The 19,883-nt window shown below is 31.7% G+C and overlaps 1 protein-coding gene across 4 annotated transcripts; it reads right to left on the bottom strand.

The window, feature by feature from the left end:
- Window positions 1-5,862: 5,862 nt before the first annotated feature.
- Window positions 5,863-15,818, bottom strand: LOC110626419 (protein ROLLING AND ERECT LEAF 2). 4 transcript variants are annotated; one of them, XM_021772301.2, is made up of 7 exons: window positions 15,502-15,817; window positions 15,150-15,245; window positions 13,288-14,453; window positions 12,865-12,936; window positions 9,851-10,065; window positions 8,189-8,412; window positions 5,863-6,978 (listed from the first exon to the last, which is right to left on the bottom strand). In XM_021772301.2, the coding sequence occupies exons 3-7, from the start codon at window positions 14,390-14,392 to the stop codon at window positions 6,291-6,293; spliced, it is 2,304 nt and encodes a 767-aa protein (XP_021627993.1). In that variant the 5' UTR covers window positions 14,393-14,453; window positions 15,150-15,245; window positions 15,502-15,817; the 3' UTR covers window positions 5,863-6,290. The 4 variants fall into 4 exon arrangements, with proteins under 4 accessions (XP_021627993.1, XP_021627994.1, XP_021627996.1 ...); XM_021772302.2 differs by having other exon boundaries at window positions 15,513-15,817; XM_021772304.2 differs by lacking the exon at window positions 15,150-15,245 and having other exon boundaries at window positions 15,513-15,818.
- Between the last annotated feature and the right edge of the window lie 4,065 nt (window positions 15,819-19,883).

Genomic DNA, 19,883 nt, shown 5'->3' with positions numbered 1-19,883 from the left:
ATATTATGGTTATCTTATGTAATTTTAATAATATATTTTATATTTTATATATTTTAAATATAATTTAATAATATATATTATTAAAATTACAGGATTTTATTTAATTAATTTAAATTTAAATTTTTTAAATTATTAAATAATAATATAATAGAAAATTACAAATAAATAAAGGTATAAACAAAATAATTATTTGAAAATTATTTTAAATTTAATAAAAAAATTTTTTTTTTAAATGGAAATGATAATTGGAAAAGTAGAATCTAAAACATGTCAGATGTACCACCAAACTAAACCTAAGCCTGTGAGTAAAATAAAAGTTTAGTTTATATACACTCTTTAATTATTTTTATATTTAATGTTATTTAATTATTTTTATAAATTAAATTATTTACATGATTTAAATATATTTTCTCTTTTAACTATTAAATAATTATTAATAATATTATAAAATAATTATATAATTTAATTAATTATTAAAAAATTTTAATAATAAAAAAATCAGAGATTTAGTTTCGATTCTAATTCTGATTTTTTAGTAAGAACCGTACTAAAATTAAAATCGAAAAGTATATATATATATATATATATATATATATATATATATATATATATATATATATATATATATATATATAGTGACGTTAATAATATTATTAAAACCTAAAAATTAATGTAATTTTCTCTTTAACTAATAAAATATTTTTTATTAATCAATTTTTCAAATCGTGTAAAATATTAAAAATATAAAAATATATTTTTCTAAAAGATATTTTCGATAAAACAAAAGCAAATCGTAAGCCACATGACAATGGCATTAGCTATAACACAAATATTACATTTGAATTGCTTAATTTGATGGTTATGTGGACATACAAAATGGGAAAAAGGTGCTTCTTGTGTGATTGTGCGTGATCATAAGAGAGCAGCTCTTAATTGGCATTGCAGTTTGTGGGACTTTGTCGTAGGGCCCTTACTTCTTGAAAACCTTGCTTGTGAAGAGGCGCTACTGCTAGCTCAGTGTCGTAGCTTCTATCATATAATTGTGGAAGATGATGCAGAGGTGGTGATTAATAAACTAAAATTTGATGGACTTTTAAGATGTGAACACTTGGACAACGACTCGATTTAGTGAGGAAATAATTGGATTGGAATTGACTCAATGGAGAGTAAATGCAAGAAAATAAGAGAGGGTTAATAGGGAGTAAATGCAGGAAAATAAGAGAGGGTTAATAAACCAAGTGCTAAGCTTTTAGAGATTAAGGTTTCTTGAGGTTGTAAAAGTTAGGTAGTTAGAAATTAGGAATATTTTTTTGCTTGGAGTTTGATCAATGGTATACATACTTCTGGTCATTCTAACATCCCTCTGTCATGTCCCATCGAATTGGCTTGGAATGTCTTTTTGCAGGTATATCAAGCAACTTATTAATGCTGAAAAGTTGGCTAATAAATACAAAGTTGGCTAATAAATACAGAGCCGGCTAGCTCATATCCTATCTATCGTGTGCATCATATTAGTCAAATTTGCTACACGCATATTTATGACCCTAGTGATGCTCCGAGGAGACAACTTGTGTATAAGAGATCGGTTTCCAATCCCTAGCTTTATCAGGTCGTGCCCGACCTATCTGATCTGTATCAAGGTGAATACTCCTCGGTTAGCAAGTCTAGTTAGACTATGGACACATGTCACGATCAAAGAGGATCTCATTTTTTATATGTTATTAGATGCCATTTCACTTCACCGAAGGTTATTTATGGTGATTAGAGAAGTGAATATGATGCGTTGCTTTGATGCAAACTATAAGTCTACTCATTTTTATGGATTATGAAAAGACATTATAAGTACGCGTAATAAGTGGATGTGATGTTTTTGGAGTGTGTTTATTGCTACCGTCATTTAGGGTTCCGATGCAACGTTTTAAATGTTCATTAATGCTTGATTTTTGGTATAAATTGAGGACTTCTTTTTTCTTCTCTTACTTTTGCTGTCTCTTTTGCTCTTATCGTTATCTTCCAGTTATTTTCATTTCCTTCTTTTTCTCTTCGAGTCTTTGAGTTTAAAGGTACGCATCCTTTCTGCTACGGCTCTTTTGCCTTTTCTAGGGTCACCTCTTCTTTCCTTTTTGAAACCTTTTCCTGAGCTCTTCTTTCTACGAAGACCCATTACATCAAGGCTTCAAACTCTAATGAGCGGATTGCTATATTCTTTTTTCTCTTCCTCTCGATTTGGTTGACGCTCAAACCGAGAGGAGGTTCATTTTTTACCTCAAGAAGTCAACTATGGACCTTCATTCCCTTTCTCAGAGTTTTTCTACTCTGTTTTCAAGTTTTTTAAAGTCAATCCACTGATGTAAATCCCAAACTCTATTTTGTTCATGAGTGCCTTTGAGTCTATATGCTGTGAGTGGGGTTTTGCTCCTTCGTTGGATTTGTTCAGAGCATTTTTCAAAATTTTTAAAGTGAATAATGATTTTTTTTGTAGGATCGATCTGTCCATTTTTTATTGGCCATAAAGACTCAATAAAGTACTTGGTGGATCATTTCGCTATTGATGGGGCTAGAGGGAATTTCAACTGGGGGCTAATGAGTCAAGACTACATTTTCAACTGAACCCAGACTCCACACCTACCTCTATTGCCGAGCTGCTCAACAACCACATCTTCGGGACATTCATGAATTTTAGAGATCCACGGATGGTGAGAAGAATCTTCACATATAGTTCAATCCACCGAGCAAGCAGCATCATTCACGTACCGGGCAGAGGGGAATCTCTTTGGCGCTGCTAGGAGACAAGTCCTCTTTGTAGGTTTTTTCTCACTCTTCTATTTTGCAGCTTTTTTTATCGTTTTCTAACTTAATTTTTGTTTTGTAGCTTCTAGGTGCTCTGATCGAGTTGAAGAGAATAATGGCCGGTGCTCGGGAGGTCGACCGCCACGATATTGAGAAGGCGAAGGAAGAGAAAGCTGAAATGGTGGCCACCGCACTGAAAAGAAAGTATAAGGGGGAGATCAATCGACTGAAGGGGCTTCTTCGAGATAGCAAGACTCAAAATGATAAGATTGCCTGCTTAGAGGTGCAACTTATTGAGGAGAAGTCTACTGTAGAAGCCAAGCTTGTCCAAGACAGGCTTTCTGCGGATAAAAAGGAGAAAAGTCTTGCCGCGATCTGCCCAACTCGAAGAGGAAGTACAAAGGTTGTCTAGGAAGTTAGAGGAGACAAAGCTGGAGTTGAGCAAGGCTCCTAGAGACTTAAGCGCTTCTGAAGCTGTGAGGAGTCATACTAAAAGTGAGGTCCACAATCTTTCTACTCTATGCAAAGATTATGAGAAGAAGATCGTGGATGCTTATGAGGGTGCTGAGCTGGTAACCTAGGGGTGAGCATTCGGTCGGTTCGGTTCAAAACCGAACCGAACCGATATAACCAAAAACCGAAATGCAGTATTTTACATAAACCGAACCGAACCGAATAAGAGGGATAACCGAATCGAACCGATTTAGTTCGGTTTGGTTCGGTTCGGTCGGTTCGATCGGTTCATGGCCATGGGTTTACTTCAACAATCAAGAGCACAAAACTTCCAACAATCAAGAGCACAAAACTTCAACAATCAACACCAAACAAATTCACAATCAAGAGTACCCAAATTTAACAATTAAGGGTACACAAATTCAACAATCAACAGCAAATCACAAATATTTACTTACCTTCTACAGTTGACTCAAGTTCAACAGCACACGGTGGCGCTGGCAGACAGCGATGTACGACACAACCGAGGGCTGGAGGCGCGAGAGGCACTCTTGGTCCCGGAGTCTGGTCCACGAACTGTGAAAGGCTCAAGGCTAGAAGTGCGACACAGAGACTCGGAGAGGACTGAGGGCTGTGGAATAAGCATGACTAAATTGCCGACTGCCCGACGATGCGTGGAGAGCCGATAGAGAGCGACGGCCGACGCCGATGATTGCGTGGAAAGAGAGACTAAAGATCGGTGAAGAGCGACGAGTTGAAAGTTAATCGACGATGGTGAATCAGTCCAGTCAATCGACGATGGTGAATCAGTCCAGTCGAGAGGAGAGTGGAGGCACAGGCGAGAGAATCTCACGGCGAGATGCATGCGTGGCTGGTGGCTTTACTCAGAAACAGACTGGAGGCTGGACAGTGAATGGTGGAACCGCCGCCGGAAGTGGATGGAGCTTAGAGGCGAGGCACTTTGAGAAAGGCGTTAGGGTTGGAGGTGAGCACAGAGATGAGAGATGGAGCACTGGCGGCACGCACGGAGAGACAGAAAGTTGTTTTAGATTTAGGGAAGGGAAGGGAAGGGAAGGGAAGGGAAATAGGAAGGGAACTATTGAAACGACGTAGTATAGGTTATTTCGGTTCGGTTCGGTCTAATCGAAATTTTTACGTTTAAAACCGAACCGAACCGAAATCACCGATTTTTTAAAAATTTCAAACCGAACCGAACAAAAAAAAAAAACCGAACCAAATTTTCAAATCGATTCGGTTCGGTCGGTTTTTTCGGTTTAAACCGAATACTGCTCACCCCTATGGTAACCCAGAGCTATGTCAATAAATATCTCAAGTCGGATGAGTTCAAATCTAAAGTTTTTTAGCAATCTACTCGCCTCTATGCAATCAGATTCAATGATGGCCTTCGGATGGCTCAGGAGTCTCTTGCCCTTCCGCTCAGCACCCTTTGCGTTGTAGAGTATAACTCTGATGGTGACAAGGTTCAATATGGTCTTAATGATCGTAATCTCCCTAGGGCCCATCTCCCTGCTACTCAAGGGACATTAGCCTATCTTGCAGTTGAGTTTGATCAAGGAGTCAGTTAAGTCGATACTGATCTCCTTAATTTTGAGGCCATAAATTTTCACATCGTGTAAAATATTATTTTGACATAAAATTAAAACATAAATTCTAAAACAAACCACAAAACCGAAGTGAAAAATTAATGAAACCATAAGATTTTTTTTTTACTTTTTTCTAATAAGAAAACTAAATAAAGATAAAAAAAATAAAAAATAAAAACAAAAGGACATAAAGAAAATACTCGCTGCTCTATATTCTATAAACACAAAGATCTAAGTCATTCACAGATTCTCCTAATAAATGACCAAGAAGTTATAACCATATAATCTGTGTTTTCATATATTTTATAGGTAGAGATAAATGTAGCATCACAAAGAAAATGAATGGAAAATGAAATAAGCTCAAATTACTATTTAAGTGTATTTTACGTTAAAGCATGCACTACTTTAATTGAATGCAATACTTTATAAATTGCAGTAAATGAGGATAGTGAAGACACTAACTTAAATCGAATTAGTAAAAGATCGAATGATTTATCACAATACTGTTTGAAAAACTCTCTTTTGATTTAGGATTATAAACAATTATTTAATTGAGAAAAGCCATTCTTCGAGATTCGATCTTAAAGTTGTTATCTATTCATTATTTTTGTGCTATATATACCATTTAGAAAGAACATGGAAGCCCAGGTGAGTTCTAATTAGGCACCTTATTCTCAAGTGGTTCACATCAATATTTGTCAGAATCAGCCCTGTCTTGCAAGATTCACCACTCTAAATGGTAACTCAGGGCTATTCTGTACTAAGGACACGGGATCCACTAACACGGCCATGACGAACGATGACATTATTTCTCCCAACATGGGGTATTTTCATGATTCCACCTTCCTAAGGGGTAACCTCACCGGGAGGTTCTAAGTCACTATAAACCTGCCCTTTCAAGCCTGTTTGGAATAAGTGGTTCCATCAATCCGAATTCATTTACTTGAAATCAAATTTAGGACCGGAAGATAAATGCAAGTATGGTTGGAAAGAATATACATCCAAACAGATGATATAAGTATCTAATGAAATATGATTAAAATGCAAATGTACTGCGTAATCAAGATATTTAACTGGGGTAGAATTTGAACCGAGTTCCTATACTCGCTGAGAAAAATTGGCAAGGACTAGGGAAAACTATACAGGTTCTATTACATTGAAAAAACTCACTATTTGTCACATCCAGAAGCCAGGTGATTACATCTTTTTGGACAACACAGTCGCCCCTCTTCCCTCTATAGGCTCTCTATTGAAAATTATTGTCAGCTTCTTTATTTCATTTTTGTAACACAAACGGCTTCCATGTAACTCTTTTATTACTTTCCTCATGTACAAATGCGCACATCCAACTGAACTCTGTGAAAGGATCTTTCATTCATCAGAATTTTGAATACTGCTGCACATGAAATTCTGAACTTTTCTGCATACAAATTCTTTTTCCAATTAAACAACTTGCGGCTGGAATGGAGGTTGTGATGGGGGATTCTTAGCATCCTGGATCGACTTCTTGAGTTCTTCATACATTTTTACAGAACACTCTGCAAAGTTATTCAACTGGCCAAGAAACCCCTCCAAGCTCAATCGAAATCGCTCAAAACCTGAAATGAAGTCTTCAGAAGCTTCATCCCTCAACATATTAATTCCTGAATCACTACCATTATCAGCCTTTGACAATCCTAGGTTTGAACTCTTCCCTTGGTTTTTTTCTTGGCGGGGTAAAAGGTTAGCAGTTTCTCCTGCCAAACCCTTCATAGCATCCGCAACCGCCTTTGCAGGCAAGTTCTCAAGCTTCTCTAACCAGACGCCACAGGTTACATATATTGGAGGGCCACTTCTTCTCAAAGTTAAAGAAGGGGATGGTTGTTTCCTTTTCTTCTTAGTAGGTTTTTCTGGAAGAAAGACACATTTGAAGAGCCAGTCATTTATAGCCTGAAGATAGGAACTCTGAGCACCAATCCACTTTGTAAAACATGATGACAGAGAATCAAGTTCATTTTCTAGAAGGATAGTGATCTGCCGATGTGACTCCGACTGCATAGAGATTTTGGCGCTCCCGTTTTTGTATGCTATCGATATAATGTGGAACTGAAGCTTGTGGCATTCAAACATCACCTCCCACATCCGGCTTAGGCTGCCATAATTTCAAGCAAGGATGAGAAGTTAAAAGTGCTCACGATTCACCAGAAATGTTCAAATTTTAAATGCTTCTCATCTAGTCAATTATAGAAGTTGGATAAGATATCAGCATACTTCCAGTGGGCCAAAGCCTGGAAACCATGCACTTGATTACACGAAAATTGGGTCAGCATTATACACTTAGCTAAAAACACATGGCTGGAGAAATCCAATCACACAAATAGTGCTCTGGATACACGCCCATATGGCATTGGAAACCCAGTTAGTATAATTACTAGCATTGAACAGCAGTTGGACATTGCAATGATATGCCCATTAAAACTTGAGATAATTTTCCTTCACAAGGAAGAAGCAGATTCCACAGTTCTCTCAGGACTTGGGGTCCAATATATCATCTAGAAACCAACTTTTTGTCATATAAGATTTTTTGTGGAGGCTACAGTATCCTAATGAGGCTGACAAAGATAAAGTTTTCAATCATATGTAAATACAAATAAGCACAAGATAATGAAACTCGCACATGAAGGCTGGAAAACCTTTTGCTGCCAACAGCAGGCTTCAAGAATCAAAATGGCTCCACCTAATTGAAAACTCCTTGCTCAAAATCTAAGGACCTATCCGACTTACCAGTTTATGGATGGCAAAACTTCATAGGAAGGTTATTAACATCCCAGGCTTATGAGTTACAATAATACAAGTCTTGAAATAAAGTGATGGCCTATAGAATCCATCTCCACCGAAGTAACTGCTCCACAATCATGGATGATGCAACTTTTAATATTAAAGAAATCCATCATAAATAAACCTTAATATTTTTCCTAAATTAGAAGATTAGTTCAGTTAACCAGCATTTTAAAGCAAATCATACTCCAGTTAGTTACATTCAGATAGTTTTGCATAATCCAATTTTATGATTCTGACACCTGTTTTTTGTTCTCATTTCACTAAATGGCTTTTTCTGGGTGATAAACTGGTAGATAGTTGAACCAATCACACTACATAATGAAATATACTTAGGCCAGACATCCAAAATCAATCATGTTATGTATAGCAGTTACGATAGTCGATTTCATCAAGTTGAACATAAAGAGTCCCTTAACACTACTGACTCGCATGAAGAACTTCAGGGATTTGATGCTGAAAATTGTCATGAGCATATCATAGTTGCAGCTTGAACTAAAGAAACATAACTAGGAAGCACATACCCATCAATTAATTCCTCGAGTTGTGGCTGAAGCTCTTTGTCCCGCAATTCCTCAATCCTCTTTGATATGGAATCAATTCTGTGAATTGCAACTCTAATTCTCGAGTGCAGATCCTTAACAACAGCACGAGTTTTATCAATTTTATTGTTGTTTTCTCCTTTAGATTCCAGTTGCCTAAGGATTGTGCGCTTGACATCATATTCCCTTCTGACCATCGAACTAGCCTGAAAGAAGATATGTAAATATATTAGCAACTGAAGGGAATACATATAATATATAGAATTCAACTTTCAAGACAACTTTTGAGCAGTCATGCTGTTCTTTCTTTTTACTTCAAAATTTGTAATGAGTTATGTTCTATGCTTCTAGATATGCTTAGTAGGAATTGCATAAATTAAACACTGAAATAAAATTACAAATTATAAAATCTATTATAAACAATTTATAGATATGCTATGTTCTATGCTTCTAGATATGCTATATAATCTACTAAAAGCTATTAAAATTCCAACATATAATTACATTACATATATAAGCATCTTGTTGAGTCATTTTAGAAAAGAAGATGCAACATCTTTCAAGCCCAGGTTTACACTTCTACTTTTTCTTTTTTTTTCCTGATCTGGATGTTAGCTATTTTCGTCCAAGGATAGATTTGATTGTCCACATGCTCTAAACATCCATCCTCACCCAAAAATTATGTTCTCTCTCCCAAATCTGATGATACCATCTCAAACACCACCATATACTGATTATCTTCTTTCAACCCCACTACCATTAGATTACCATACAAAACCAATCAAGACCAGCTAGTAAACTAGGCCAAAATCCACTTGAATCACTTCCTTCAAAACAGGTCAGTATCCTCCTTAAACCCATTTAAGAATCAAGGACAAATGAGAACTACCACCAGAAAGTAATATTATGAGTGATTCCAAGAAAAGAATAAAAAATTGCAGATGCTTCCATCCAGGCAGCCAGACAATGCTTCTTCTATATAGCTCTCTTTTTTCTGATACTGTTAAAAACAGTTGTCAATTTTTCTTTAACCATATGGATATTTTAGTAACTTTAACACCAAAATACATTTTACTAGTTGATAACAGGCATTTAAATCAAGGTGAGTACCACCTGAATTCTCCTTTTATATATAGCATTAAATAACAACAGTAAAGCACAATGGGAAATTTAATAATTATATTTCTTTGAAATTTTTATATGGTGCAAACAGTTTATTGAACAGCATGAATAAATGGCATCAGAGCATTTCTTTACTTGAAAACACAAGTTCTAAACTAATCATATTTGGTGTAACTATATGGTTTTTTTCCCTCAATTCTACTCGATTTAAGGGTACATCTACAGCCCGGTTTATCATTTAGATAAATTCTTTTTACTACTTCAGCCAAGTCATCTGACCAGTGAAATAGCTAATAACATAATAGGGAACAGGAAACAAGGAAAAGCAAATAGCTAATATTCCTGTTGAAATAATTAAACAAAAATGCAAGCACTAAACAACTAAAAGGTCATCCCTAATCATTTCCCCCAGATTTATCCAATTCTCCTATCAAATCAAGTAAGGAAAACAACCGATTTACTTTCCTTCACTTGAAAAACATGTCTAAAAGAGGTCTTGTAATTATTAAGAAACCAAAATACCTTTACTTCATCATAAAGTTTCCTCTCCCAAGCATATAGCCTATCCAACGTTGAAGCATGACTGCCTGAGATCATGCAAAAATTTTCAAAAGTATCACCACTGAGATCCTCAGTGTCATTCCTAGCATGTGATCCAAGAGGATTCCTGGATGAAGACGATCGTGATGATGTTGTCCTATGCCAAGTTAAGTATTTCACAGAATTTTGAGCAGGCTCTGAGAAATCAACAGAAGAGAATTAGCAGAATTATCATAGCAAATGAAGCAGACTAAGTGCCAAGAAGGTAACAAAATTACCATTAAGATTATGCTAGTTAAACTCAGCTTCTCACATATCCATGTTTTTACTGGTGTTATACTTCACCTCTAGCATAATACTCATAATGTACAGATCACTAAGGCTAACATTAAAGCATGTTTGCAATTGTTGTTGCTGATAGCAACTTTTAGACAAAATATTTGAAGGATTTCTCTATGGTAATTGACTATATATTTTTACAATTTGATCTTCACAGGCCAAAAGCTAATTTTGAGAAAAAGTTCATATTTGAAACTTTGGCAAATAGCAACCTCTAAAAGAAATTCTTTTTCATGGATATTTGATAGCTTGTGCAATGGCAATGCCAAACATACCCTTAAAGGTTGGAAAGCAATTGCTTCCAACACTTCAAAATCCAGCCCCTCCCATGCAATGAATCTGGACTTTCTGAACAAAGCCCTTAAGGAATAAACATCAATACAAAATAAATAAATAAATCACGCAAAACCCCTCTAGTAATAATTACACAAACAAGCATTGAAGTACGTTTTGCAGCCAATATAAATCCATCCATACATTATTTTTTAAGCAAAACAGCAAGTTATTGCTAAATTATATAACATGCACTTTCACTCAGAGGTGGAACTAGAAAAATTTTAGGGGGAGCAGAAACAAATTGCTAGTTGCTACTGCTTGATAATAATTTCCCTTTAAAATAATAATAGTATGGAAGAAAGGGGCTCTTCATACGCAAGCCATTGTTTTAAGCAGTACATAGGTCACAAATATTCAAAAAATCTCCTCTCATAATTACTGGCAGCTACACTAATAATAAATGATAATAATAATAATAATTAGAGGAAATAATGCCTTAAACATGAGAAATAAGTAGTTGAGCACTATATTTTAGATTTTTTATCAATTGTTTTCAATTAATAACTCTTTCAAATAAGTTCTTAATTAATTATTTTTTTTATTAACCTTTGATATATACATTAAAGGGTAAGTTCTTTTCTTTCTTTCTTTTTTTTTTTTTGGGTGGGGGGGGGGGGGGGGGATGTCCGATTTCCAACACTGCTTTGCACTGTGAAATGAGCTAAGAGTGAAGAAGGAGGACAAAAAGAAGAAGATTTTACTAAACACAGAAAAGAGAAGTAGCCAAAAAATCAACATCTGAAGAAAAACAAGTTGGAAAACTTCAAACAATAAAGCGGACGGAATTATTCACAGATATTTCTTTGCTAGAAATACCAACATCTGTGTTTATGTAGTCCTATTTCCCGTGTAAATGGGTCTGTTTGGAATTTGCTCTTGTGTACACTAAGTGTCAGGATACATTTAGAATCTTAGATAGTTCCAGTAAGGTAGACTGCAGACTGGTAGAGGAATAGATGTTTATAACTGCTCCTATTTTTCACTTCTTTTAGGGTTTGGGGTGAAAGTGGATTTAGACCTGTGTTTTTTGCCACAAAAGACTAAATTATGTTCAAACCCTCACGTGTTGCCTAAAATCACACAACATAACAATTAGAAAATCTTTTCTATAAATTACAATCTCATCCTATCAACAACAGAAATAGAGACAATGATCAAAATGCTCTTAACAAATTTAGGTACAGACATATATAGGGCTAAGTTAATTACTGTTGAAAACAATGACTCGTATAAATTAAAGAAAAAAGTAAAGTTGCAAAACAATATCTAAGAAAAAAACATGTGTATGCGTGTGTTCGGGAATAATTTGAGATAAACTTTTATAAACAATGGTGAAAAATTAAAGAATTAAATTTTTTTTATGGAAAAAAAAAACAGTAATTTTTTTATTAAACTGACCTGTAAATACAATTTGTACATCATAAGTTTATTTTAAGGATATCATTATTGGCCATCAAAATACTAACTTGGACCTAACTGTTATTATTAACCAAATAAAGGAAGGCTTTGAATTGTGAGAAAATGTTATCCTAATTAGTAATTCTGGAAACCCATCAAGGACTGAAATGTAACCCCCCCCCCCCCCAAAACAAAAAACAAAAGGAAAAAAAAAGGAAAAAAAAGAAAAAAAGAATGATAAATTATCTTAAGTTGATCTCCATCTAACTCCATAATTCCAATTACAGATTAATATCCCATTATAGCTTGGAAACAATACTTAAATAAATAGTAAAAGATATAAACAATTATTAGAAGAAATATTCTACCAAGAAGAACACTAATATACCTACTTTCATCAGAACAAATAAATAGGCAAGAGAATGCATAGTTGCTCATGAAAGGATCAAATAGCATAATACTAAGAATGATAATGACAACTATGCCTTAATCCCAAATTAGTTGGGATCAGCTACATGGATCCTTTGTGGCCATTCAGCTCCATTAGCCACCAAGTTTTTGATACTTGATCATGGATAAAATAACTAACAGTAGCGCACCAGTTGATTGTTGAAATTACACGATGCAGAAGAAAATATATGACTTATATTTATTCTAAACAATCTATACTTCTAAAAAAAGTTATTTCAACACTTCAGTCCAATATATGGACAGTTAGATGGCATTTACTTTTGGGGATTGAAACCATAAAGACAAATTAGAGATATATCAGCGGGTCATCCAAACAGTCAGAAATTCATACTATTAGCAGCTTTGTGATAGACTTTCTGAAAGCAATGACCACAGAAGTCTAACGCTGCTAGAGGTCTGACTGTTGTGTAATAATGTAAGAGAAAATATGGCACAGAAATGAGGAGTCTTACCTTCTTGAACTTGACTAGGGTCTTCCCCACAAGATAAACAAGCCTTGAGAAACATTGATAACACTGATCCATCTGCCAGAGACGATAGAGTGAGTAAATGCTACAACTCACTCATAAGTCATTTTAAAGAATGGAACTGAATATATAATTTTCCAATAGCAAGTGAATAAAGATATCTCATTTTTTATCATACGCAAGAAAGCCAGTCCAGTCTATTGTATATTATAATGGTTCATAGGAAAAAAGCATCAAATATAGTTCCAAGTTTTAAACAAAGCCCATCTTACAAACAGTTATACTAATGGCAGAAACTAAGAACGTCTATTGAATTTATTTATAAAAAAATAAAATAAAATAAAAACAACAACTACTCAAACAGTAATTTAGCACATAGATAGAAAGAGAAAGGAATATCAATCATACTTTCTTTTGCTGGGGCTATTGGACGGAAATGCAACTTATTTGCTTCAAGCATCCTTGGCACTTCTTTCCCAGCCTCAGACGCTTTTATGAACAGATATTCAATATCTTTTATGCTCGAAAAGAAGTCCTTGGGGGAAATCTTATTTTCAGTTCCATCTTCTTTTACAGGTGTTTTCTTTGTTTCAGATGAAACAGCTACAGCTGAGGTTGGAGTTCTCAACGGTGACAAATGAGGAGAGTTACTTTTCTCCCCATTTAATAACTCATTCTCTGAAGTTACACTTCCAGCAGAAGGCATGGCAGGTGACGCACTAGGTGCAACGTGATCTTGTACCCTATTAACATTTTCAAAACTTCTAACTAAGGTATCTGCAGGAGGGTCATCAAATTCACATTCTGAATCTTCAGATTCTTCACTTGCATGAAATGAATGTTTCTCTTCTTCATCTTCCAACTCAGGAATTCCCTCCTCTTCCCTAAGCCGTCTTACATCATCAATATTCTCCAACCCTGGCTTCATTTCTTTTAGTTCTTGGAAAGAAAGCTCATGGTCAATTGGATGAAGAAGTTCAAAATAATCCCATGGTGTAGTTCCTGGTGGGACTGAAGAGCCTTCAAATGGTGATGTTTCAGGTTTTTCAAGGGAACGAGGTGTAGTATTCTGTGGGATACTGGATGAGGTTAAAGTCTCTGTAACAACTACAGGAGGCTTCTCTTCAACTTTTCTGGAAGAAAATCCTCTAAATTTCATGTGATTTGCATGAAACCGGCTGGAGCTGGGGGGAGATGGTGACAGAGAAAGGTTTGCATCCACAGGGTGTGATAAAGAAGGAGAAGAGATTGAGAAATGTGAAAGGGACTTCTCAGTTAAAGCAAGAGGCTCCGGTGTTGCATTAGTGGAAGTGTACAATGAAGATTCAATTGGAGCTTCAGATTCAATAAACTTGCTTAAAGCAGTTCCCACATTTTTCAGTGACTGGACATACGCAACGTGAGCTGCTGCTAGTGAGCACCTGCCATCAAGTGCCTGCCTAACAAATTTCTTTCTTTCACGACAAAGATGCAAAGCCTTGTCTTCTTCTACTTTAGAACTTGTAACCCCCATTTTTACCTGATCTAGATGTTCCAATATCCACTAATCAAACTATTAAGGCATGGGGTTCTTCCTGAAATTAACCAAATTCAGATTAAAAAACAATTAAAAAAATTCTGAAAAAACCATATTTCATTACAATTCTTCCCTAGAATACTTAATTTAGAAGGCAAATAAACAATTAAAATTAAAGACATGAAAAAGTAGCAATATTACAATAACTAATAGGTCCAATGTTCAAACTGATGAAGACAGGCCCCGTACCCAGTTTGTCATGATTATGAGATGTGAATTTTAAGAATTAAATTCAAAAAGCTTTCTTTATCTCAAGATCCCTAAACCTAGACTGCTTGTATTAAAGAAATCACATAACAAATCTCCAGACATCTTTAGTCTTGTAATTTTAAACCATAAGGCCAACGAAACAAATAACTCAAAAGTTGCTAAATTCAAAATATAAGCATAAAAAGAAGGGGAAAAAAAGAAAGAGGGAATCTCTATGAATATTCATCTGCCTAAGCAGCAAAGCGAAACCACTAGAACTGTACTGCAAAATAGCCATCAAAACACAAAATCTCCATATGATCAGTTTCTGTAATATCATAAGCTACACCCTTTTTCCACTAGGAGAGATAGAGAGAGAGAGAGAGGGGGGGGGGGTCATTTGCACATTCTATAGACCTCCGTATTAAAATGAGAATAAACTAAAATTTAAAATAAAATAAAGAAACCATCAAGAGAGAGAAAAAAAAAGAAGTGAAGTGAGTACCTCAAGATAGAAGAAAACCCAGTAGACTGAAGAAAAATTGCATAGAAACAGATAGAAAAATGAAGGCCTAGTACTCAGTAGAACCAAACAAAAAATCTGGAAAATAAAGAAAAACAAAACAGTGAGACAAAATAAGACCCATAAGAGACAATATCAAACCATCTAAAGCAAAAAGGCCACAAAATCAAACCCAGAAATAAATCACAAACCCACAAACTAAATCAAGTAAAAGAAGTTCACCAATTACCAACTATCAAAAATAAAACTCATCATCATCCTATAAACAAATTAGAAATCACAAAAAACACTCAAACCAATAGAAACCCATTAAAGTGAAGAAAAGAAAGAGGACCTTCTGGTCACCTGAAAATTTGTTGGTGAAGAATCAACGGTGAATAAGAACAGAGAGCCGGTGTAGAGTTGAGGGAATACTCATATAAGCAGAATCATTCCCTCAGTTTTCTAGCAGATTATAGAGAGAGAACGAAAGCTAGAGAGAGAGAGAGAGAGAGAGAGAGAGAGAGAGAGAGAGAGAGGGTGGTGAAGTGAGTCAGGGAAGTGATTCGATAGAGAAGAGAATCCGATCGAGTTGATGTGCAGAGGAGTGAGAGAGAGAGGTGTGGGCTCCTTCCATGCAGAAGGCAATTTAGAAAGTGGATACACACACAGGGCAAACCGGCAAAGTTTACCCTGAAACACATACGTTCACCGTGGACTTTGGACCCCACCTCACTCTACTTCTCGCTCCATCAAGAAACCTCTAGATCGCGTTAGGGACACGCGCTAACTCACTAACGAACTGTAAACCTTTTTTTCTGAGAATTACTTTCATGTTCTTAAATTTTTTAAAATTTTTTATTTTTTCTCTAAAAAATATTTGAAAATTTTATTAATTAATAATTTAATTTTAAAAAATATATTAAAATATTTTTAAATTATTATCTTTTAGTTGTTAAATAATATTATTTAATTTCTTTATTATGAAAAAATTCATTATTTAATTATTTAATTTTATAAAAATATTTATAGTCTTTAAAAATATTTTAAATTTTTTATAATATTTAAGTACTAAAATTAATAAAGTAATTAATTAATAAATTTTTAAAATTTTAAAAATATTTTAATATATTTTTTAAAATTGAGAAATTAATTAATAAATTTTTTAATAGTAATTTTTATTAAAAAAATCATTAATTATGTCAAAGAGTTACATTATTTAATTATATTTATTATTTAATCTATAATTTAAAATATTTATATTATTTAATTTCTTTAATATAAAATAAAATAAATTTATTAACAATTTATTTAATAATATATTAAACCATTCAATTTCATAAAATATGGAAATATTTTAATAAATAATTTAAAATATGACTAAAAGTAAATTTTTAAAAAAATTCAGAGATAATAATAATTTCTTTTATTTTTCATAAAAAATTTAAGAATTAAGTTTTTTTTATTTACTCAATATTTTATGTCTATTTTAGAGTTAAAAAAAATTAATATTAAAACTATGATATAATTTTATAAATTAAATTAATATTTTGAAATATTATATATATTATCTTATAGTGAAGAAGAAAAATTAAAATGTATTTTTAGAATAAATTTAATATTAGAATAATTTTAGATATAATAATAATAAAGTGTTGATGAAAAGGAAGCACTAAGTGGGATTAGCTAAAAGGCAATAAAGCAAATGACTAAACAAAACACAAGCAAAGGGATAAAGATGTCTAAAGCATCTCTTTTCAGGTATTAAGAATCCACTTTTCCACCCAAGCCTTTAGCTTATTTCTCTTGCCACTTTTTTAAAAAATACTTATTTTTATAAAATAAATATTTTTGTGTTAAAAAATTAAAATAAAAATATTTCCCAAAATAATAAATATATTTATATTTATAATTTTTTTATCAAAATTATAAGAAAATAAAGGAGTAAAATTTTAGATATGTCATATTTATTTTAATGTATTTATCACCGAATTAAGGGTAGAAGTATATAATTAATAGATTAGTGTAATATAATATCACATTATATATAATTTAAAAATATGATTATTAAAAATTAATGTTTAAAAATATAATTTTTAATGTATATATATTTTTATTATGTAAAAATAAATACTATAAATATTATAATTGATGTAATCGGAAAATAAATCTATACTGTGATTGGTAAAAAAGAAAATATAAATTGGTAAATATCATGACGGTCACTCTAATAATTAAATCAATAAACTTGAAAAAAAAAAAGAAAGAGATTATGAAATTGCTTAGAACCTTAAAATAGTTGTATAAGAGAATTGTATATCTTTATTTCTATGGTGGTTAACTATTTGATAAGGGTATTACCGGCTAATAGATGTATAATGGGAATACATTCAATGGTGTTTAATAACAGTAATTTTATGCCGAAACTAAACCTATTCAGAAATGGATGAGTCTTAATGACGAATCGAATGTCAATATCTGAAATTTTCTTTTCTCAGATGAAACTATATTTTTCGCTTATCAAATTTTTCTCACGTGAACATATTTGTTATAACAATTTATAATTTACGGATGATTTTTATGTAGAATCAATAATTATTATAATACTTTATAGTTATTTATTTTATATTCATAAATAAAAACCTCTAAAATTTATTTTTATGTTCAGTAAACTATAAATAATATATTTTGATAAAAACAATGTGAAAAATAGGTTTTGGCAAAAAGAATATTTTCATAATATAGTAAATATAACTAAATAATATGTTTGTTATATAAATTTGAAAAAGGATTGCTATTTTTTCAGTTGCATGAATATAATATTATTATTTAAATATAATATAAAAAAGTACTTATCTAATTTTTTTTTTATTTTCCAAATAATTCATAAATAGTTTATTCACCCATCTTAACTTATCACCTTAAACCTAAATTTACTTATCCTCAATATAAAATATTTTTTATTTTATTCTTTTTAACCCTTCCAAAATGTTGGATACGAATCAGCATGGACCACAATAAACACATAGTACAGATCGTATCCCTCAAATATTAATTATTAACTGTTAACATTTATTTATGAAACAGAGCTGTAAATGCATTACCTTAACAATGATGGATTCCACCTACCAAATTTTTCTTTTCTTTTTTTTTTTTACAAAAGGAATATCGTGGCCAAAATATAAATCTTAAAATTTTATAAAAAATAAAATTTTAAAAAATATAATCGCTTTAATTAAAAAATATTTATTTCTTATAAAATAAACACAATCTTATCTTTAAATTTTTTTAAAAAAATTAAATTAAATGTATATTTACACATTTATACTTTAATATTTTTAATTATCATCAAACACTTCAATTTTAATCATAATCTAATAAATATTTTAATTTAAAATATTTAATCATAATAAGTATAATAGAAATAGATAATTAATAATAAGTTTAAAAATTATATAATGTTTAAATAATTAAAAATATAAATCAAAGTTACTTATTAAAATTATTTTTAATATATTTTTAATTGATAATTCTATTCATATAGTATTATTTTTATGTTCATTACACTGATAATAATTATTAATAATAATAGTAAAATCGCGTTTAAACATTTTATTAAATTTAAATATAAAAATTTTAATTTATCAAAAAAATAAATTAAGTTATTCTATTTAAAAATAACTAAACTACATAGTGATTCTTAGAACTTTCCCCTAAAAAAATATTGTAAGAAAAAGTATAGAATATCAAAAAGGGAATCATTAAAGAATGCTAGTGAAAAATTAATTAATATTGTATTAACTGAATGAATTGTTTAATTTACATGCATGTGATTAGGATACCAACAAAGTCAATAATTTTTTTCATTTTGAAATCGAAAAAATTAATAGAATTAAATTAATTTAAAAATTTTGTTCAGTTTTTTATTTATTTCGATTCGATTTATTTTTAATTTAAAAAATTTTAGTTATTTCAATTTGATTTCATTTTAATTAAAAAAATTTAAAAAAATCAAACCAAATCTATTAATAATAATAGTGTATTATTTTTATAATATAAAGAGATTATAACATAATCAAATTAAAATATTTTAATTAAATTTTATAATATTAAAAATAAAGTGTAAAAAATAAAAATTTATTAAAAGGTCCAATAAATTAAATTGAATCGAATCAAATCGATTCAATTTATATTTTAATTATGTTAAAATTAATACACTCGATTTTTTAAAAGTTAAAAATTTAATATTATATTTTAAATATACTAAATTGAAAAACACATTAATATTGTTTTCAAATATAGAAAATGGATTTTTAATTTGACAGTTAAATAAACCATTAAATTATAAAAATCGTGGGAGATATGTATTAATTTTAAAATAATTTATTTTTTAATAAAAATTGAATTGATGTTAAAAATATTTTCCCCATTTTGTTTAGAGTTCAGTATTACCAGAGGAATACTATGTTTAGTACCGCTAAATGACGGCATAACTTAAGAATTATATGAATACAAAATGGACATATTTAGATTTATAAAATAAAATAATGTAGGAATATAATAACTATTTATTGTAATAATTCTTTAAAAATAAAATTTTAATTGGTGTGGCTAAAACAAAAGGATCCTGCAATTGGTTAATATGTAAAAAATAAAATGTGAGGTAGTTAATACGTAAAACATGTGAGATAGTTAATATTTGCGACAGCTACTTCGACGTTTAAATGAAAAAACTGA

Source organism: Manihot esculenta, chromosome 11 (assembly GCF_001659605.2).
Source record: "Manihot esculenta cultivar AM560-2 chromosome 11, M.esculenta_v8, whole genome shotgun sequence".
NCBI lineage: Eukaryota > Viridiplantae > Streptophyta > Magnoliopsida > Malpighiales > Euphorbiaceae > Manihot > Manihot esculenta.
The sequence above is the reverse complement of the archived record's forward strand: the minus strand, read 5'-3'. Positions and strand labels throughout refer to the sequence as shown.